At 46.4% G+C, this 17,729-nt stretch overlaps 1 protein-coding gene across 1 annotated transcript in view; it reads right to left on the bottom strand.

The window, feature by feature from the left end:
* CPNE4 (copine 4) overlaps nucleotides 1-17,729 on the bottom strand; it is a 479,073-nt gene that overhangs the window by 79,726 nt on the left and 381,618 nt on the right. Inside the window, exon 12 of the mRNA XM_044295448.1 lies at nucleotides 15,034-15,093. Coding sequence (XP_044151383.1) covers nucleotides 15,034-15,093 — 60 coding nt within the window. The remainder of the gene's footprint in view (nucleotides 1-15,033; nucleotides 15,094-17,729) is intronic.

Here is a 17,729-nt window from a genome sequence, read left to right as displayed (position 1 = left end):
AATTCTCTGCTGACATGAAGCCAGATTGTCTGTTACGGGACCTCTCTCCTCTGCCTGTGTGTGTGCTGGCCTAAATATATGCCAATGGACTGTTGCAGTGGTGGCTGACGTGAAGCCTCATTCTCTGCTATGACATGCAGACTAATTCTCTGCTGACATGAAGACAGATTCTCTGTTACGGGACCTCCCTCCTCTGCCTGGGTGCTGCTCCTAAATATATGCCAATGGACTGTTGCAGTGGTGGCTGACGTGAAGCCTCATTCTCTGCTATGACATGCAGACTGATTCTCTGCTGACATGAAGCCAGATCGTCTGTTACGGGACCTCTCTGCTCTGCCTGTGTGCTAGGCCTAAATATATGCCAATGGACTGTTGCAGTGGTGGGTGACGTGAAGCCTCATTCTCTGCTATGACATGCAGACTGATTCTCTGCTGTCATGAAGACAGATTCTCTGTTACGGGACCTCCCTCCTCTGCCTGGGTGCTGGGCCTAAATATATGCCAATGGACTGTTGCAGTGGTGGCTGACGTGAAGCCTCATTCTCTGCTATGACATGCAGACTAATTCTCTGCTGACATGAAGACAGATTCTCTGTTACGGGACCTCTCTCCTCTGCCTGGGTGCCGGGGCCTAAATATCTGAGAATGGACTGTTCCAGTGGTGGGTGACGGGAAGCCAGATTCTCTGCTATGGAACCTCTCTCCAATTGATTTTGGTTAATTTTTATTTATTTAATTTTTATTTTAATTCATTTCCCTATCCACATTTGTTTGCAGGGGATTTACCTACATGTTGCTGCCTTTTGCAGCCCTCTAGCTCTTTCCTGGGCTGTTTTACAGCCTTTTTAGTGCCGAAAAGTTCGGGTCCCCATTGACTTCAATGGGGTTCGGGTTCGGGACGAAGTTCGGATCGGGTTCGGATCCCGAACCCGAACATTTCCGGGATGTTCGGCCGAACTTCTCGAACCCGAACATCCAGGTGTTCGCTCAACTCTAGTGGTAACCAGTTTGGGGGTGTCCCTGCACAGGCTCACTCTATCCAATCAGTGCTACCATATTCAGACTATGCAAGTACGCACCCCAACTGGTTACTAATAGAAATGAGCTTTGCCAAATTCTTTTAGAAACATTTGGTTTGATCCGAATAAATTCGAGGAGAATTACGTTAAAAAAAAAGTCTATTTGCTGGCTGCAGAGAGCCTTTGTAATGGTGTAGAACACTGTGCCCTGCAGTTTACACGCATAGAGAGTCTGCGTTGCTAGTAAAATAATACTGTAAGTCTGTATGACATGCAGATGACAGGCGTCACTCTCAGAATCACGGCACACTTCACTTACTTAGGCAGTCATGGGGCCAAAACTGACCAAATAACTCACGTATGAAGCCTTACAGGTAAATGTTAGCGCCAAGAAGAAGCACACTCCTTTTACACCGTCATCAGCTGATTCCACATAGATGTCTACAGAACCTGTTCTATTAAACATACAAGTAGAGCTCCCTGACAGAGTGGAGAGGGTGTCAGCAGTAAGTTTGTGTTGACGTCACTGATTAATTTACCCTTCCTCTGATCCGTCAGAACAATAACCCACAAAAAAAAGGATCCTGTCTGTTCAGCATCCGCCTTCACTCGGTCAGCATTTGGTCAGTAATCCGTCAGTATTGCTAATGCAAAAAAAAACTACTGAAGTGGAACTAAAACAGAGATGACACATGAATAGAATATTTGCATGTCTTCTGTGTTTTGTACCCACTCCTGCTTTCGGTTACGAAATCACAAGCCAATTCTGATAGGACCATACAGGCTTTACAGCTGCTACACAGACAGGATCCATTGTGCGTCTAATTTCTCCTTCCTTCTGACAGATCAGAAAGAAGGGTTAAATAAATGATGATGTCAGCCAAGTCAAAAAGGCTAAATAGTGGCCCAGTCATAGAGTGTGGAGGTGGCGGCAGCATGAGGAGACCACAGATGGCCCAATGACAGAGACTGGAGGTGGCGGCAGTATCAGGAGGCCACAGAGTGCCAAGGTGACATAGTGTGGAGGTGGGTGGCAATACCAGTACCCGCTGAAGATGGTGGGTGAAAGAAGGAGCACTTGGCATCAGATGTGTGGCATCAGGCGGGTGGCATAATCTGAATAGTAGCTAAGGCAGGTAGCCAGAAAGAAACAGTCTTTTTTGTCAGTGTGTTGGTGTGGCACCATGGATCATCTAGTCTTATGCATCAGGAATTGGTGTGGGAAATCCTGGGTGATCCACGCCGTATTCATCTTGACAAAGGTCAGTCTCTCCACATTTTGGGTGGACAGGTGAGTTCTTCTTGGGGTCACTATGGCCCCCGCCGCACTAAACACCCGCTCTGATGCCACAGAACTGGCCGGGCAGGACAGCTTTTCCAGGGCAAACTCGGCCGGGTGCTGTCCATGTATGCCACCACCTGCTGGTTCAGGTTTTGCTCTATGTCTAGCTGCTGGTGAATAGTTTCTTCACTATGCGGGTGAAGAAAGCTGCTCATCAGCGACTCTAAACTCAGGCTGCTGATGATGGAGCTGGTACTGCTCCTAACATCCCACCCCTCCCCAGCAGCCATGGCAGTGGAACATGAGTGCCGGGGGGCCCCCTGGTCAGACCTGCGAGAGGATGGACGATGGCGCAGATAGGCAGCGGCCAACTGACTACATAGGATGACTCTATAGTAGTTTGTCCTTCCTCTCAGCATGTGTAAAAAAGGCACCCATTTTGGACCAGAGGATCCAACAAGGTGGAGAGCCAGAAGTCATCCCTCTGCCGAATGGTGGCAATTCGGCTGTCATTACCCAAGCAAGTGAGCATGCAGCAGGCCATTTGCGCAAGTAACTCGGAGTGACTCCGTGCCTCCGTCTCCACTGTATACTGCCACAGTGTGCCTGGGTCATCTGCCTCGTCTTCCTCATCTCCCTCTTGCTCCTCCGGCTGCTCCAGCTTCTCCTCTCCTGTCACCTGTGTATAAAAAAAAACACCCATTTCGCTACACATTGCTTGTGCTCCAAAGTCCTCCTCCAGTTCAACCCTCACAGGGCTCATGTGGCCGTGAGAACTAGGCGCCACGTCTCCAGTATCTGTTCCAGGACATGAAGCAGTGGAATGACGTTGTTCATACCGTAGTCCTGGCGACTGACAAATAACATGACATCCTCAAACTGCCTGAGCAAACGGCAGGTGTCACGCATGAGCTGCCACTGGCTGACATCGAAGTTAAACATGGGAGTACTAATGTCCGCTTGGGTCATCAGGAAATCGTTTATGATCTTTCTCTGTTCGTACAGTCGGTCCAACATATGGAGGGTGGAATTCCAACGGGTGGAAACGTTGCATATGAGCCTATGTTGGAGGATGCCGTTCTGCTGCCGCAGCTCAAGGATTGTGTGCTTTGCGGTGTACGAGTGGCTGAAGTGCATGCAAAGTTTCCTGGCCATTTTCTGCATGTCTTGCAGATGGGGTGAGGACTTAAGGAACCGCTTTACAACCAGATTGAACACGTGCGCCATGCAGGGCGCATGGCTCAGGTCTCCTTGACGCAATGGCAACACCATGTCCTTCCCGCTGTCAGTCACCATGGTTCCGATTTTGAGTTTTCAAGAAGAAAGCCACATGGGCACTGTGAATTGTCCCTGCAGTGGAGGCTTAAATCACGGTGGACATTGTCGCAGGACCGACGGTGTGAGAACGTGGAGGCGGAAGCGGCGTCACCTGGCCAAGTTGCTGGTGTGGCTGGGCAGGAACCAAATGTATCCAGTGGGCCGTAAAGGACACACGTCGACACTGCCATGCACTTTGGCAAACACCGACAGGCTCAAGGACTGGCCCACCTTCTGTTCTACATATGTGTGCAGGGCTGGTACTGCCTTTTTGGCAAAGAAATGATGGCTTGGGACTCTCCACTTCGACTCGGCACAAACCATCAGTTCTCTGAAAGGTGCAGAGTCCACAACTTTGAAAGGGAGGGACTGAAGCACCAGCAACTTGGCCAGGAGCATGTTCAACTTCTGCGCCGTTGGATGAATGCATGTATACTGTTTTGTCTTGGCAATCGCTTCGGTGATCGATTGCTGACGGAATGACTGATGAGGAGGAACAGGAGCATCAGGACCAGCAGATGATGGGAAGGACAGACAGCTCCCTTCGGCTGAGATAGTGGAGCCTTGACTGCCTGAAACCGGGTTTGTGCCAGTGGGTGATACAGCGGTTGCTGTGGCAGGCTGGACCACCACATCGGAGCCACGGTTCTCCCTGGCCACTTTATGGTGACACTGTATATGTTGGCACAGGGGCGTAGTGCCAATATTAGCTCCCTGCCCAAGCTTCACCTTCTGCCTACAGATTCTACATATGGCCACATTCACCTCCTCCAGCGGCTTTAAAAAAAACTGCCACACCGCTAAGTAGGTGATTTTACCACCAACACTACGCACTGACTGAATACTAACCCCGCTGCCTCCGTGAACCCCTGCACTGCTACTTCCCGGGCAGGTAGGCTCCCACAAAGCCGGTGATCTACCCCGGGCACGTTTGGCTCCCGACCTCCCACTGCTGTCACCCTGCTGACTCCTGGCTACACTAACGACTTGCTAGCTCCACCGCTGGCTCAAGTGCAATCTGCCACCCTCTTCTCCCGATGATAATGAAGCCCCTTTGTCACCCTGCACCCAAGTGCGATCAGCTACATCATCATCATCGAGTACTGTCTGCAAGTCACTGATGTCCTCCTTAACCGTCTCTAGGTCAGGAGTCTAACCGTTCGCTACACCAGCTCCCACGCCACTCTCCTCATCACTACTTGCCAGCCTAGCGGAGGAAGCAGCGGATGTCTCCTCCAGATCTTGTCTGGGCAGTAGCTGCTGACTCGTTCTCGCTGTATAGTGGAGCTGAGCCCACAGCATACAATACTTCTGTGGCAATGGGAACAGAAAAGAACAGAGGCAGGTTGAAGACAGGTGAGGGCACTGGGCCTGCTCCCGGGCCATGCCATCTAAGGGTTATGTCTGACGAACCCACTGACTCTTCGCTGGGGGCGTCTGATGTCACTTGCGGCAAAGTCGAAGATCGAGGCAACCACTCAAGAACAGCTGGGTTGCTGGTCACGGCTCGACCACTAGCTGAGACTGGTAGCTCAGGCCTCTCGAAGTGACCCCTGCTGCCACGGCCCCTTACTCTGCTGCGACTTCTGCCTGCGCCAGAAACATTTAGGCCTCTTACACTCCCCTGTGCAGGGCCTGGCACTTCTCTGCCTGACATAGTGTTGAATGAAATAAATAAAAAAGAAATTTAAACACCCCACAAAAGCCTTTACTACAAATAACTGCACCGCTGGGCGGCAAATACAGTACAGACCAAAAGTTTGGACACACCTTCTCATTCGAAGAGTTTTCTTTATTTTCATGACTATGAAAATTGTAGATTCACACTGAAGGCATCAAAACTATGAATGAACACATGTGGAATTATATACATAACAAAAAAGTGTGAAACAACTGAAAATATGTCATATTCTAGGTTCTTCAAAGTAGCCACCTTTTGCTTTGATTACTGCTTTGCACACTCTTGGCATTCTCTTGATGAGCTTCAAGAGGTAGTCACCTGAAATGGTCTTCCAACAGTCTTGAAGGAGTTCCCAGAGATGCTTAGCACTTGTTGGCCCTTTTGCCTTCACTCTGCGGTCCAGCTCACCCCAAACCATCTCGATTGGGTTCAGGTCCGGTGACTGTGGAGGCCAGGTCATCTGGCGCAGCACCAAATCGCTCTCCTTCATGGTCAAATAGCCCTTACACAGTCTGGAGGTGTGTTTGGGGTCATTGTCCTGTTGAAAAATAAATGATGGTCCAACTAAACGCAAACCGGATGGAATAGCATGCCGCTGCAAGATGCTGTGGTAGCCATGCTGGTTCAGTATGCCTTAAATTTTTTATAAATCCCCAACAGTGTCACCAGCAAAGCACCCCCATACCATCACACCTCCTCCTCCATGCTTCACGGTGGGAACCAGGCATGTAGAGTCCATCCATTCACCTTTTCTGGGTTGCACAAAGACACGGTGGTTGGAACCAAAGATCTCAAATTTGGACTCATCAGACCAAAGCACAGATTTCCACTGGTCTAATGTCCATTCCTTGTGTTCTTTAGCCCAAACAAGTCTCTTCTGCTTGTTGCCTGTCCTTAGCAGTGGTTTCCTATCAGATATTCTACCATGAAGGCCTGATTCACACAGTCTCCTCTTAAAGGGGTTGTCCAGGATTGGGAAGATTGGAGTATGTGTACAACAATGCCCTAAATGTTACAATCGTGCCTGTCCTACCTTTACCCGACATTTCTAATGCCCAGTTTTCAAGTCTCCAACTCTCAGCCGGAAGCGCTGTGTTTCCAAGACTCGGTGACGTACCGGGTCCCTTTCTGCCAAGTGAAGCCTCTTCTTCCGCTTCCCAGGGAGCCCGGTGACGTTACCCTCAGCCACATGAATTATTCAAAGTGCCTGGATGGGCGGTAACAAGGCGGCAACCAACCGCGCTGAGCCACGCCCATCCGGTCCGGTGACGTCACCGGGCAGGGCGCTTTATTATGAATGAAAGAGGCAGAGCACTGAATATTAATTAGGGGGCGGAGTCACGGCGGAGATGAAACCATGCTGCCGCGCTGTGCTGGGAACCACAGTGCAGTGCGGCAGGAAGGTAGGAAAAAATAAACATAGGTGTAAACAAAGCGTGGGGGGACCGTATGAGCCATATAGAAATGGTGAAAATACTTAAAAACATATGGGGGGACCTTGATTCAGCTGTTAATAGGCAGTACATAAAAAAAAATAAAAAAATTTGATCCCGGACAACCCCTTTAACAGTTGTTCTCGAGATGTGTCTGCTGCTAGAACTCTGTGTGGCATTGACCTGGTCTCTAATCTGAGCTGCTGTTAACCTGCGATTTCTGAGGCTGGTGACTCGGATGAACTTATCCTCCGCAGCAGAGGTGACTCTTGGTCTTTCGTTCCTGGGGCGGTCCGCATGTGAGCCAGTTTCTTTGTAGCGCTTGATGGTTTTTGTGACTACACTTGGGGACACTTTCAAAGTTTTCCCAATTTTTCGGACTGACTGACCTTCATTTCTTAAAGTAATGATGGCCACTCGTTTTCTTTACTTAGCTGCCTTTTTCTTGTCATAATACAAATTCTAACAGTCTATTCAGTAGGACTATCAGCTGTGTATCCACCTGACTTCTCCACAACGCAACTGATGGTCCCAACCCCATTTATAAGGCAAGAAATCCCACTTATTAAACCTGACAGAGAACACCTGTGAAGTGAAAACCATTTCAGGTGACTACCTCTTGAAGCTCATCAAGAGAATGCCAAGAGTGTGCAAAGCAGTAATCAAAGCAAAAAGTGAAGAACCTAGAATATGACATATTTTCAGTTGTTTCACACTTTTTTGTTATGTATATAATTCCACATGTGTTAATTCATAGTTTTGATGCCTTCAGTGTGAATCTACAATTTTCATAGTCATGAAAATAAAGAAAACTCTTTGAATAAGAAGGTGTGTCCAATCTTTTGGTCTGTACTTTATAAATGAATTTTTTTCTTTTTGTGCTAATACACATTACAAAAGGCTTAACAAGAAATAACTGCACCACAGAGCGGCAAATGTATTTTTTCTTTTTCAGCTAAAACACGTCACTAAAGGCTTAACAAGAAATAAGTGCACAGCTGAGCGGCAAATGTATTTTTTCTTTTTGCGCTAATACAGGTCACAAAAGGGTTAACAAGAAATAAATGCACCACTGAGCGGCAAATGTATTTTTTCTTTTTGTGCTAAAACACGCCACAAAAGCCTTTACTAGAGATAACTGCACCGCCGAGCGGCAAATATATTTTTTCTTTTTGTGCTAATACACGTCACAAAAAGCTTTAAAAGAAATAACCACCGCAGAGTGGCAAATATATTTTTTATTTTTCCGCTAAAACACCCCACAAAAGCCTTTACTACTGATTACTGCACCGCAGAGCGGCAAATGTATTTTTTCTTTTTAAGCTAAAATATGTCACAAAAGGCTGTACAAGAAATAACTGCACCACAGAGCGGAAAATGTATTTTTTCTATTTCAGCTAAAACACATCACAAAAGGCTGCAAAAGAAATAACTGCACCGCTGAGCGGCAAATGTTTTTTTTCTGATAAAACACCTCACAAATGCCTCTACTAGAGATAACTGCACCGCTGAGCGGCAAATATATTTTTTCTTTTTCCACTAAAACATTCCACAAAAGCCCTTACTATAGATTTCTACACCGCAGAGCGGCAAATGTATTTCTTCTTTTTGTGCTAATAGAAGTCGCAAAAGGCTTAACAAGAAATATCGGCACCGCAGAGTGGCAAATTTTTTTTTCCTTTTCCGCTAAAACCCCCCACAAAAGCCTTTACAAGAGATAAATGCACCACTGAGCAGCAAATATATATTTTCTTTTTACACTAACACACGTCACAAAAAGCTTTATAAAAAATGAATGCACCACAGAGCGGCAAATATATTTTTTATTTTTCTGCCAAAACACCCCACAAAAACCTTTACTACAGATTACTGCACTGCAGAGCAGCAAATATATGTTTTCTTTCTGCGCAAATACACGTCACAAAAGGCTTTACAAAAAATAACTGCACTGCAGAGTGGCAAATATATATTTTAATTTTTCTGCTAAAACACCCCACAAAAGCCTTTACTACAGATTACTGTACCGCAGAGCGGCAAATATGTTTTTTCTTTTTCCGCTAAAACACCCCACAAAAGCCTTTGCTACAGATAAGTGCACAGCACAAGGGCAAATAAATATTTCCTTGTAATAACTAGTGTTGGGCGAGCACAGTGTGTGCTTGAGAGCGATGCTCGAGTCTCCTCCCCACACATTTGTTGGCTGCTACGCACTGTAATGCCGTAGCCATGTACGTTACTGGCATTACAGTGATTGGCTGGCCGAAACGTGTCATCGGGTGCTATATAGTACCCGATGACACGTGGTTCGGCTCAGTCTTAGTCAGGGAGAGCTACAGCAGAAAGGATAGATAGTGTAGGGACAGGAATTGTTTAGTGTTGATAGGTGTTTAAGGACTATTGTTTTATCTGGCTGCAATATATATTATTAGCACAACCTACACTAAATTTCGTTCAATTGTTTGGTCGCTGCTGACAGTGACACAAATTTGTTGCATCAGTTGTGTTACATTAGCGCATCCTAAATATCTGTGACATTCAGCACAATTGTTTTGCCGCTGTTGACAGCGAAATTACCTGTGCTACATCTCCTGTATAACGTTTGTGCATTCTAAATATCTGTGACATTCAGCACAATTGTTTCGCTGCTGGTGACGGCGACATTACCTGCGCTACATCTCCTGTATAACATTTGCGCACATTAAATATCTGTGACATTCAGTGTAATTTTTTCGCCGCTGGTGACAGCGACATTACTTGCACTACATCTCAAGTATAACGTTTGAGCATCCTAATTATCTGTGACATTCAGTCTAATTTATTTGCGCATACACTTACAAAACCTGTGCTACTGTACATGTGACATACTTGCAAGCATGTATACCATTTAATATGCTCAAGGCAAGCAGTAAGGGACGGGGAAGTGGCTGTGCTGCTGATGGTGCACGCAGAAGCCGTGGCCCTGGGCACGGTGAAACTGTGCCTGCTGCCAGAGCACAAGAAACACACTCATCCACGATACCTAGCTTCATGTCCCAGTTTGCAGGGCGACGCAGGACACCACTCTCGAAGTCACACCAGTGCGACCGGGTGGTTGGTTGGACTGCAGCAGATAATGCTTCTAGTCGGTTAAGCATCACGCTGTCTTTCACAAAATCCAGTCTTAGTAGCCAAGAGTCTGGTCAACAGAATCCTTACCCTGATCCTCCTTCCTCCCACCATGGAGAGTCTTGGCAAACAAGTTATCCCACACTTGGATATTCCAAGGGGCTCTTTTCAGCGCCATTCCTTGATTTGGGCCTCTTGCCAAGCCCGCTTGAAGAGGGACATGAGGAGATCTTGTACACTGATTCCCAAACTCTTGAGCATCCAAAGTCAGAAGAAGATGATGGTGGGGAATGGCAATTAGTGTCTCACAAGGTGTATAATGAGGATGAGACACAGTTGTCAATAAGTGAGGTTCTTGTTAGATCAACAAGTCAGGAGGATGACCAGAGGGAGGAAGTGGAAGAGGAGGTGGTGGACGCTGAAATCACTGACCCAACCTGGCAAGCCGAGCGAGGACAGCAGTACACAGGGGGAGGGATCCGCAGCGACGCAACAGGCTGGAAGAGGCAGTAGGGTGGCAAAAGGGAGAATGCGGACCACACTAAACAGACCCGCAACTTTTCCCCGAAGCACCCCCTTGCGGCAATCTCTATTGCCAAGGGGTAGGTGTTCTGCAGTCTGCGGACGATTAGAAAATTGTCATTTGTAACCTGTGCCGTACTAAAATGAGCAGGGGCATGAACACTAGGAACCTCACCACCACCAGCATGCTCTGCCACATGGCATCAAAGCATGCTAATAGGTGGGCCAAACGCCTGGGTCCACAATCAGTGTTTGCGGGTCACACCACTGCCTCCTCTTCCCATGTGTTAGGTGCTGGCCAATCCCCTGTCCAAGACACAGGCCCTGATACCTCCCTCCCTGCACCTGGACCTTCATAAGCACCATTAGCTAACACATCTACTTCTGTGTGCCAGTGCAGCGTACAGATGTCCATACCCCAGGCCTTTGAATGAAAGCACAAATACCCAGCCACCCACCCACAGGCCATAGCAATATATGTGCACCTTTCCAAATTGCTAGCCCTGGAAATGTTGCCATTTAGGCTTGTGGACACTGAGGCTTTCCGCAGCCTGATGGCAGTGGCCATCCCTCGTTACTCAGTTCCCAGCCGCCACTATTTTTCCCGGTGTGCCGTCCCTGCATGTGTCCAGTAACATCACCCGTGCCCTGACCAACGCAGTTATTGGGAAGGTCCACTTAACGACTGACACATGGACAAGTACTTTTGACCAGGGATGCTACATTTCCCTGATGGCACACTGGGTGAATGTTGTGGAGGCCGGGAGCTAGTCGTACCCTGGGATGGCACAGGTGCTACCGATGCCAAGTATTGCGGGCCCTACTTCCATCAGGATTTTCGCCAGCACCTACATTAGTGGCTGCAACCCCCCCTTCTCCTTCTCCACCTCCTCCTCCACTTCCACCTCTGAATTCTCATCTTGCAGCACCAGTCAACCATCAGTCAGTAGCCAGAAGCAGTATAGCACTGCAGTGGAGAAGTGGCAACAGGCTGTGCTGAAACTAATTTGCTTAGGTGAAAAAAAGCACACTGTCGCAGAGCTGTGGCAGGGTATAAGGGACCAGATTAAGTTGTGGCTCTCGCTACTGAACCTGCAACCAGGCATGGTTGTGTCTGATAATGGTCGTAAATTGGTTGGCGGCTTTGAAGCTCGGCAAGCTCACACACAATCCATGCCTAGCCCACATGTTCAACTTAGTGGTTCAGCTGTTCTCAAAACCTACCCCAATTTGCCTGAGCTATTGGTGAAGGTGTGCTGCATGTGTGCCCATTTCCAAAAGTCATCTACAGCTGACGCTAGTCTGGCAATGTTGCAGCAACGCTTTGTGCAACGTGTGCACGTGCTGGAATTCAACGTTCCACATGTTCGCCAGGCTTTGTGAGCAGCAGAAGGCAGTAGTGGAATACCAGCTGCAACATGGTCATTGCCTTTCCAGTCAGCTTCCGCTCTTCACAAGTGACGAGCGGGCATGGATGTCTGACCTCTGTGAGGTTTTACGCAACTTTGAGGAATCAACACAGATGGTGAGAGGCGATGCCGCTATTATCAGCATAACCATCCCACTTCTGTGTCTACTAAAATGCTCGCTGCTCACAATGAAGGCGGACGCTTTGCATGTGGAAGAGGTGGAAATGGTGGAAGACAGTACACAGGGTGATAACCAGACCACCCTCCGTTCGTCTTCTCAGCGCAAATTGGATGATGATGATGAGGAGCAGGAGATGGTTGCCAACAAGACAGACGGTAGTACCCCATAGCAGGTTTATGCCATCTGTTCAGCGTAGATGGCCCGAAGAGGAGGAAGAGGAGATTGAGAGTCATCTTCCTGATGAGAACAGCGGTCTTGTATGTTGGGACTCTTGCACATATGGCTGACTTTATGTTATGCTGCCTTTCCCATGAGCCTCGTGTTATACGCAACACCAATTACTGTTTGTTCACCCTTCTCGACCCCCGCTACAAAGAGAACTTCTCATCTCTCATTCCTGTGGTGTAGAGGACTAGTAAAATGGTGCAATACCAGAAGGTCCTTGTGTAAAAATTGCTCCAAAAATTCCCAGCTGACAACGCTGGCGGCAGAGTATGCAGCTCCTTGGGCAACCGAGAAGGGGAGATGAGGGGAACACACAGCAGTTCCAACAGAGGCAGGGCAACAATCTCCAAGGCCTGGGACAGTTTCATGACACCCCGCCAGCACCCTTATCCTGATGTGCAGCCTAGTGTCACAAGGAGGGAAATGTTTTGGAAGCTGATAAAGGACCGTGTCAGCGTCCTCAGTGATCCCTCTGTGCCCTACAACTATTGGGTGTCCAAGCTGGTCAAGTGGCACGAACTAGCGCTCTATGCCTTGGAGGTGCTTGCTTACCCTGCCGCCAGCGTTTTGTCAGAGCGAGTATTTAGTGCTTCTGGGGGCATAATAACTGTTCAGCGCATCTGCCTGTCAACTGAAAATGCTGACAGGTTGACTCTTATCAAAATGAACAAGGCCTGGATTGCCCCTGACTTCTCTACTCCACCAGATGAAAGCAGCTGAACATAAAGGCACTTTAAATGTGGCTTTTATGGTGTATTGAATGCACTGTATTCCCATGCACCTCTTCCACCACAAAAAAAGGGTATATGGTTCAATCTTCCTTTTCTCGTCCTCCTCCATCATATCCACATGCTTATTAGGCTTCCCTTTCTCCTAATGTTTTAGAGGGTCAGCTCAGCAGCAGACCCTCACCCCTAATGTTTTAGATTGTCAGATTAGCAGCAGGCCCTTGCCACTAATGTTTTAGATGGTCAGCTCAGCAGCAGACACTCACCCCTAATGTTTTAGAGGGTCAGCTCAGCAGCAGACCCTCACCCCTAAGGTTTTAGATGGTCAGCTCAGCAGCAGACCCTCGCCCCTAATGTTTTAGATAGTCAGATCTGCAGTAGGCCCTCACCCCTAATATTTGTGAGGGTCACCAGCAGGCCATCAATCATAATTTTTCAAGGGTGTGTATGATGCCCTCCTTTATGTGTAATAAAGGGTGTATTGGAGTACTGGTTCCTTGTAATTTTTTGCAGCCCTTTCACTACCTGAACAATTGTACCACAATGTGAATGAGGCCCTCCTTTATGTGATATACAGGTTGTATCGGAGTGCCTCTTCCTTGTAATTTTGGCAGCACTTGCACTTTATATAATAAGTAAATATACAGGAAAGAATGTTTCCTAACAATTTTTCCTCTAAAATCATTTTTATCTTCGATTTTGTGCGTATTATTGTCAGTCTGTAAAATTGGCATACTACTTGGACAACACCGTTCCCAGCAGCGACCTGGGAGTCTAAGATGCATCCAGACATCCTCCCCATACTGTTCCCGAACCATTTCGGTGGTGTTTCCATCAAATTTTTTAAACCTTTTCCTGTGAACCAGACACGCTCCCCTCTTCAGAGCGGGGCGTGCCTGGTTTAATGCTCGGGTTCTCCTTATGACTTCCATTGTGCTCGGGTGCTCTGTAGAGCATCCGAGCATCCCAAAGTGTTCTACTCGAGCACCCACAAACTTTGGTGCTCGATCAACACTAGTAATAACCCGGTAATGCCTGTATCAAACAGCACTTCCATCCGTATAAGAACGGTTTGCTGGGATTACATAGCTGTATAATGGCAATTTGGATCCCTATACCTATTATATGTACTATACTATTGATCCTATACCTATTGTGAGTATTGTATATTTATTTGTGACACTTTGTATGCTTCTCCAGTTACACTGAAGAAGGCCTCACAGCCGAAAACGTTCTTGACTGGAACCGCACTAAATAAAAGCTTTGCACTGAAACTCAAGTGGAGTACAGGAGTCTTTATATATTGCAATTTGGATCCCCAGTTAGTGCAGCAAGGTGTAATAGGATTGTTACTATTACCCAGGCTGTCACCTCCTCGACTGAACCCTGTTCAACAGAAAGAATTATTGCTCCTTATCCTTTCCCTACATCTTGAATAATCTTTCCCTGCACTTGTAAATCGTTGTTTTTTTTTTAGCACAATGACTTTTTTCTATCACTGTCCCTAGCGACTGCAGACACGTCTCTCCCTGCACTAAATACACTGGTAAATGGCAGAATCTAAGATGGATGCTGTATTTATAGGGCTGTGATATCGCAGGGCTGGCTGGCTGCTGATTGGCTGCATGCATGTCAGTATGGGTGATCCTGCCTTCCCAGAGTTTCTTTCTCCATGTCCTCTCCATGCCGCCATTTTAGGAAAAAATGTAATTCGTTACCATGAAGCACGAGGAAATTCGCATTTGGTGCGAATCAAATTTTTCCTGAAATTCGGAAAGAATTCCACTTCAGCAGCTTTGATTCGGTCAGCTCTAGTTACCACCCCTATGTACCCTTGCAGACTGCTAGCAATTCATTCATAACTTCTAGTAGAAATAGTAAAGGAATGGCACAACATACAGACATAGGAATAGATGTTCCAGAATTGTTATTACATGGGGAATGCATAAAGCTATTAAAACACGCATGTCAGGAGTGGTGAAAGGTCCTTTTTAAACTATGAATTGTAAGCAAACTAGTAATTTATAAAATGTTACAGGCATCTAGTTTAGTGGTTATGCCAGGAATAGTTGAATATTCATCCACAAGATATACCATTTCAAAAATAAATGTTGCCAAAAACATTACTTACTGTAAACTGTATTTGACATCCACCCATGATATAGTCTAAGAATGAATGCATTTTATGGATCTGGAAGACAAAAAAGATTGTGTTGTATCAAAAACTGTTGTATTATCAGTTTTAAACATTAGTAACACAAAGCATTGTGGGTCATATACTAAAGACTGGCGTTTCACACGCCAGTCCTAGTAGAAAACTCGGTAGATGAAGATCCATCATCCAACCAATTAATTTAGAGATGTAAATGCCTCTTAATAAATATCTTGCTCTTCTGCTGCCCGTGCACCAGAAAGTGAAGTCTACATCAGCTAGCATCTGTGTTACGTCGATGTGCCTCTGCGCTCTTCGGCTAAGTTCTGCTCACTTAAAAAGATGGCAAGACTGGCGGAAAACACAAAAATATAAATAGTACGAAAAGCCCTTGTGCGTCGGGAAAAAGCTTTAGCAGTTAAAATCAACTACAACATTAGGTGGATGAGACACAAACTGCATGGAGAAGTTTTGGACTGATAACAAATGACCATCATCTAGTTTTTGATTCCTAAAGAAGAACAAAAGCACAAGTAGAAGGCATAAGCAGCCCCTACTTTGGGGCCTAACAACTAAGTGTGGTCTTTGTCACTTAGCGATAAGGTGCAGACATTGATCAAATACATGTAAGGTGATGTGGAAAGCTGAATGTGGCCCCATGGACCTCATTAATATTTTCATTAATATTGTGCCATGGCATCACTACAATTTTCCCATACTGTGACATCATATTTTAAGGTGATATGGCATCACAGCTACATGATGGCCTTATGTGTGTTTTCTTTTTGCATTAGGATATTACAGTGTGCATCATTCTTGTACTGTAATATCACATTACCCCACTATTATTATATCACATCAATATCCATGTACTGTTACGTCACAATGTGCCCTATTCCTATATTGTGATAACATTTTACCTTATTTATCTACTGTGACAGCACTGTGTGCATTTTCACTGTATTGTAACATCGCTATGTGCATTATTATTACTGTACTGTAACATCACTATCTGCATTATTCCTGTACTGTGACATCACTGTCTGCATTATCCCACCATTATTGCTTCTATTCATTTATCCATGTAGCGAAACCTCAGTTAGCATTCTTCCTGAATTGTAACACAACCTTGTGCATTATTTCTGCACTGTGACACTACTTTGTGCATTATCTCTATGCATTTGGGAGTCCAAAATAATCATAAGCTTAACTGAGCCCTCTGCTGAAAATGGGCATGTTAGGGTACTTTCACACTTGCGGCAGAGTGATCCGGCAAGCAGTTCCGTCCTGATCAGTCTTAAAAATGCAAAAATGCAAACAACAAATCCATCTCACTCTGTATGTCGCATTCCCAGTGCACGGATCCAACCAGGTAGGTCTTGTGTTAGCAGTAAAAAAGAGAAAGCTTGATCCAGCACTTGCATTGCTGTATTTAACATGTTTCACCCACTTCTTGGTCTTGATCATATTATGATTAACCCCTTAAGGACTTAGGATGTACCGGTACGCCCTATTTCCTGAGTCCTTAAGGACTCAGAACGTACCGGTACGTCCTAACTTTAAATCACGATTGCAGCATGGTGGAAGTTAATCGCAACAGGATGTCAGCTGAAATCATTCAGCGGGCATCCTGTCACAACGTAGTCATGTAACCCCCCTGTATTGGCGATCGCAGACCTGCGATCAATTCAGACCTGCGGTTTGCTGCATTTCCGGTCCATTCGGGTCTCCGGTGACCCAATGAACCGGAAAAAGACTGTGATCGGTGGTGTGATTACACACCACCAATCACAGTACGAACATCTGGCCGTGGTGCTGAATGCCGCTGTCTAGGGTGCTGATTGGTGCAGGGAGAGAGGCGCGAGATTCAAACTTCCAGCACTCCTCTCTCCCCTCCTCTTCCTGTTCAGCACCTGCACCGTGCAGCACCGTCCTCACCAGGCTCCTGCGATCCCCCCATCGGCACCCATCACCCTCCTGCACCCATCACCCTCCATGTTGGTTAGGGTCAGTGAGGGAGAAGCACCGTTAGGCAGGGATAGAAGGGAAAAGTTAGTTAGAAAAAAAAAAAAACTTTATCTGAATTTATTGTTTTCTAGCTTTTAGACGCTAGACTCCCCCCTGACACTTGCCCCGATCATCCGGGCCTCTGCGTTATCGATTGCTTCAGGGAGTATCACACTTCCATGGAGTATTACATTTTTATAATCTCCAACAGTCCCCTAGAAAACATAAAAAACTATGGCTCTAAAAAATATTAGTTTTAGTGCAGGCATCCTCAAACTGCGGCCCTCCAGATGTTGTAAAACTATAACTCCCAGCATGCCCAGACAACCTACAGCTATCAGCAGGGCATGGTGGGAATTGTAGTTTTACAACATCTGGAGGGCCTTAGTTTGAGGATGCCTGCTTAGTGTCTCCAAAGTCTGAGAACCATACATATTGGGCATCGCCGCGTCTGTAAAAATCTTCTCTATAAAAATAAAATTTAACCCCCCGGATGAACAGCGCTAAAAAAAAGTGTAAAAAAAATGCCATTTTTTGTCACCTAACATCACAAAAAGTGTAATAGCGAGCGATCAAAATATCATATGCACCCCCAATTAGTGCCAATAAAACCATCATCTCATCACGCAAAAAATGAGCCCCTACATTAGATCGTCGCCCAACAAAAA

Source organism: Bufo gargarizans, chromosome 5 (genome assembly GCF_014858855.1).
Source record: "Bufo gargarizans isolate SCDJY-AF-19 chromosome 5, ASM1485885v1, whole genome shotgun sequence".
In the NCBI taxonomy this organism is placed as follows: Eukaryota; Metazoa; Chordata; class Amphibia; order Anura; family Bufonidae; genus Bufo; species Bufo gargarizans.
Note: the sequence above shows the minus strand (reverse complement) of the source record. Positions and strands in the feature narration are given on the sequence as shown.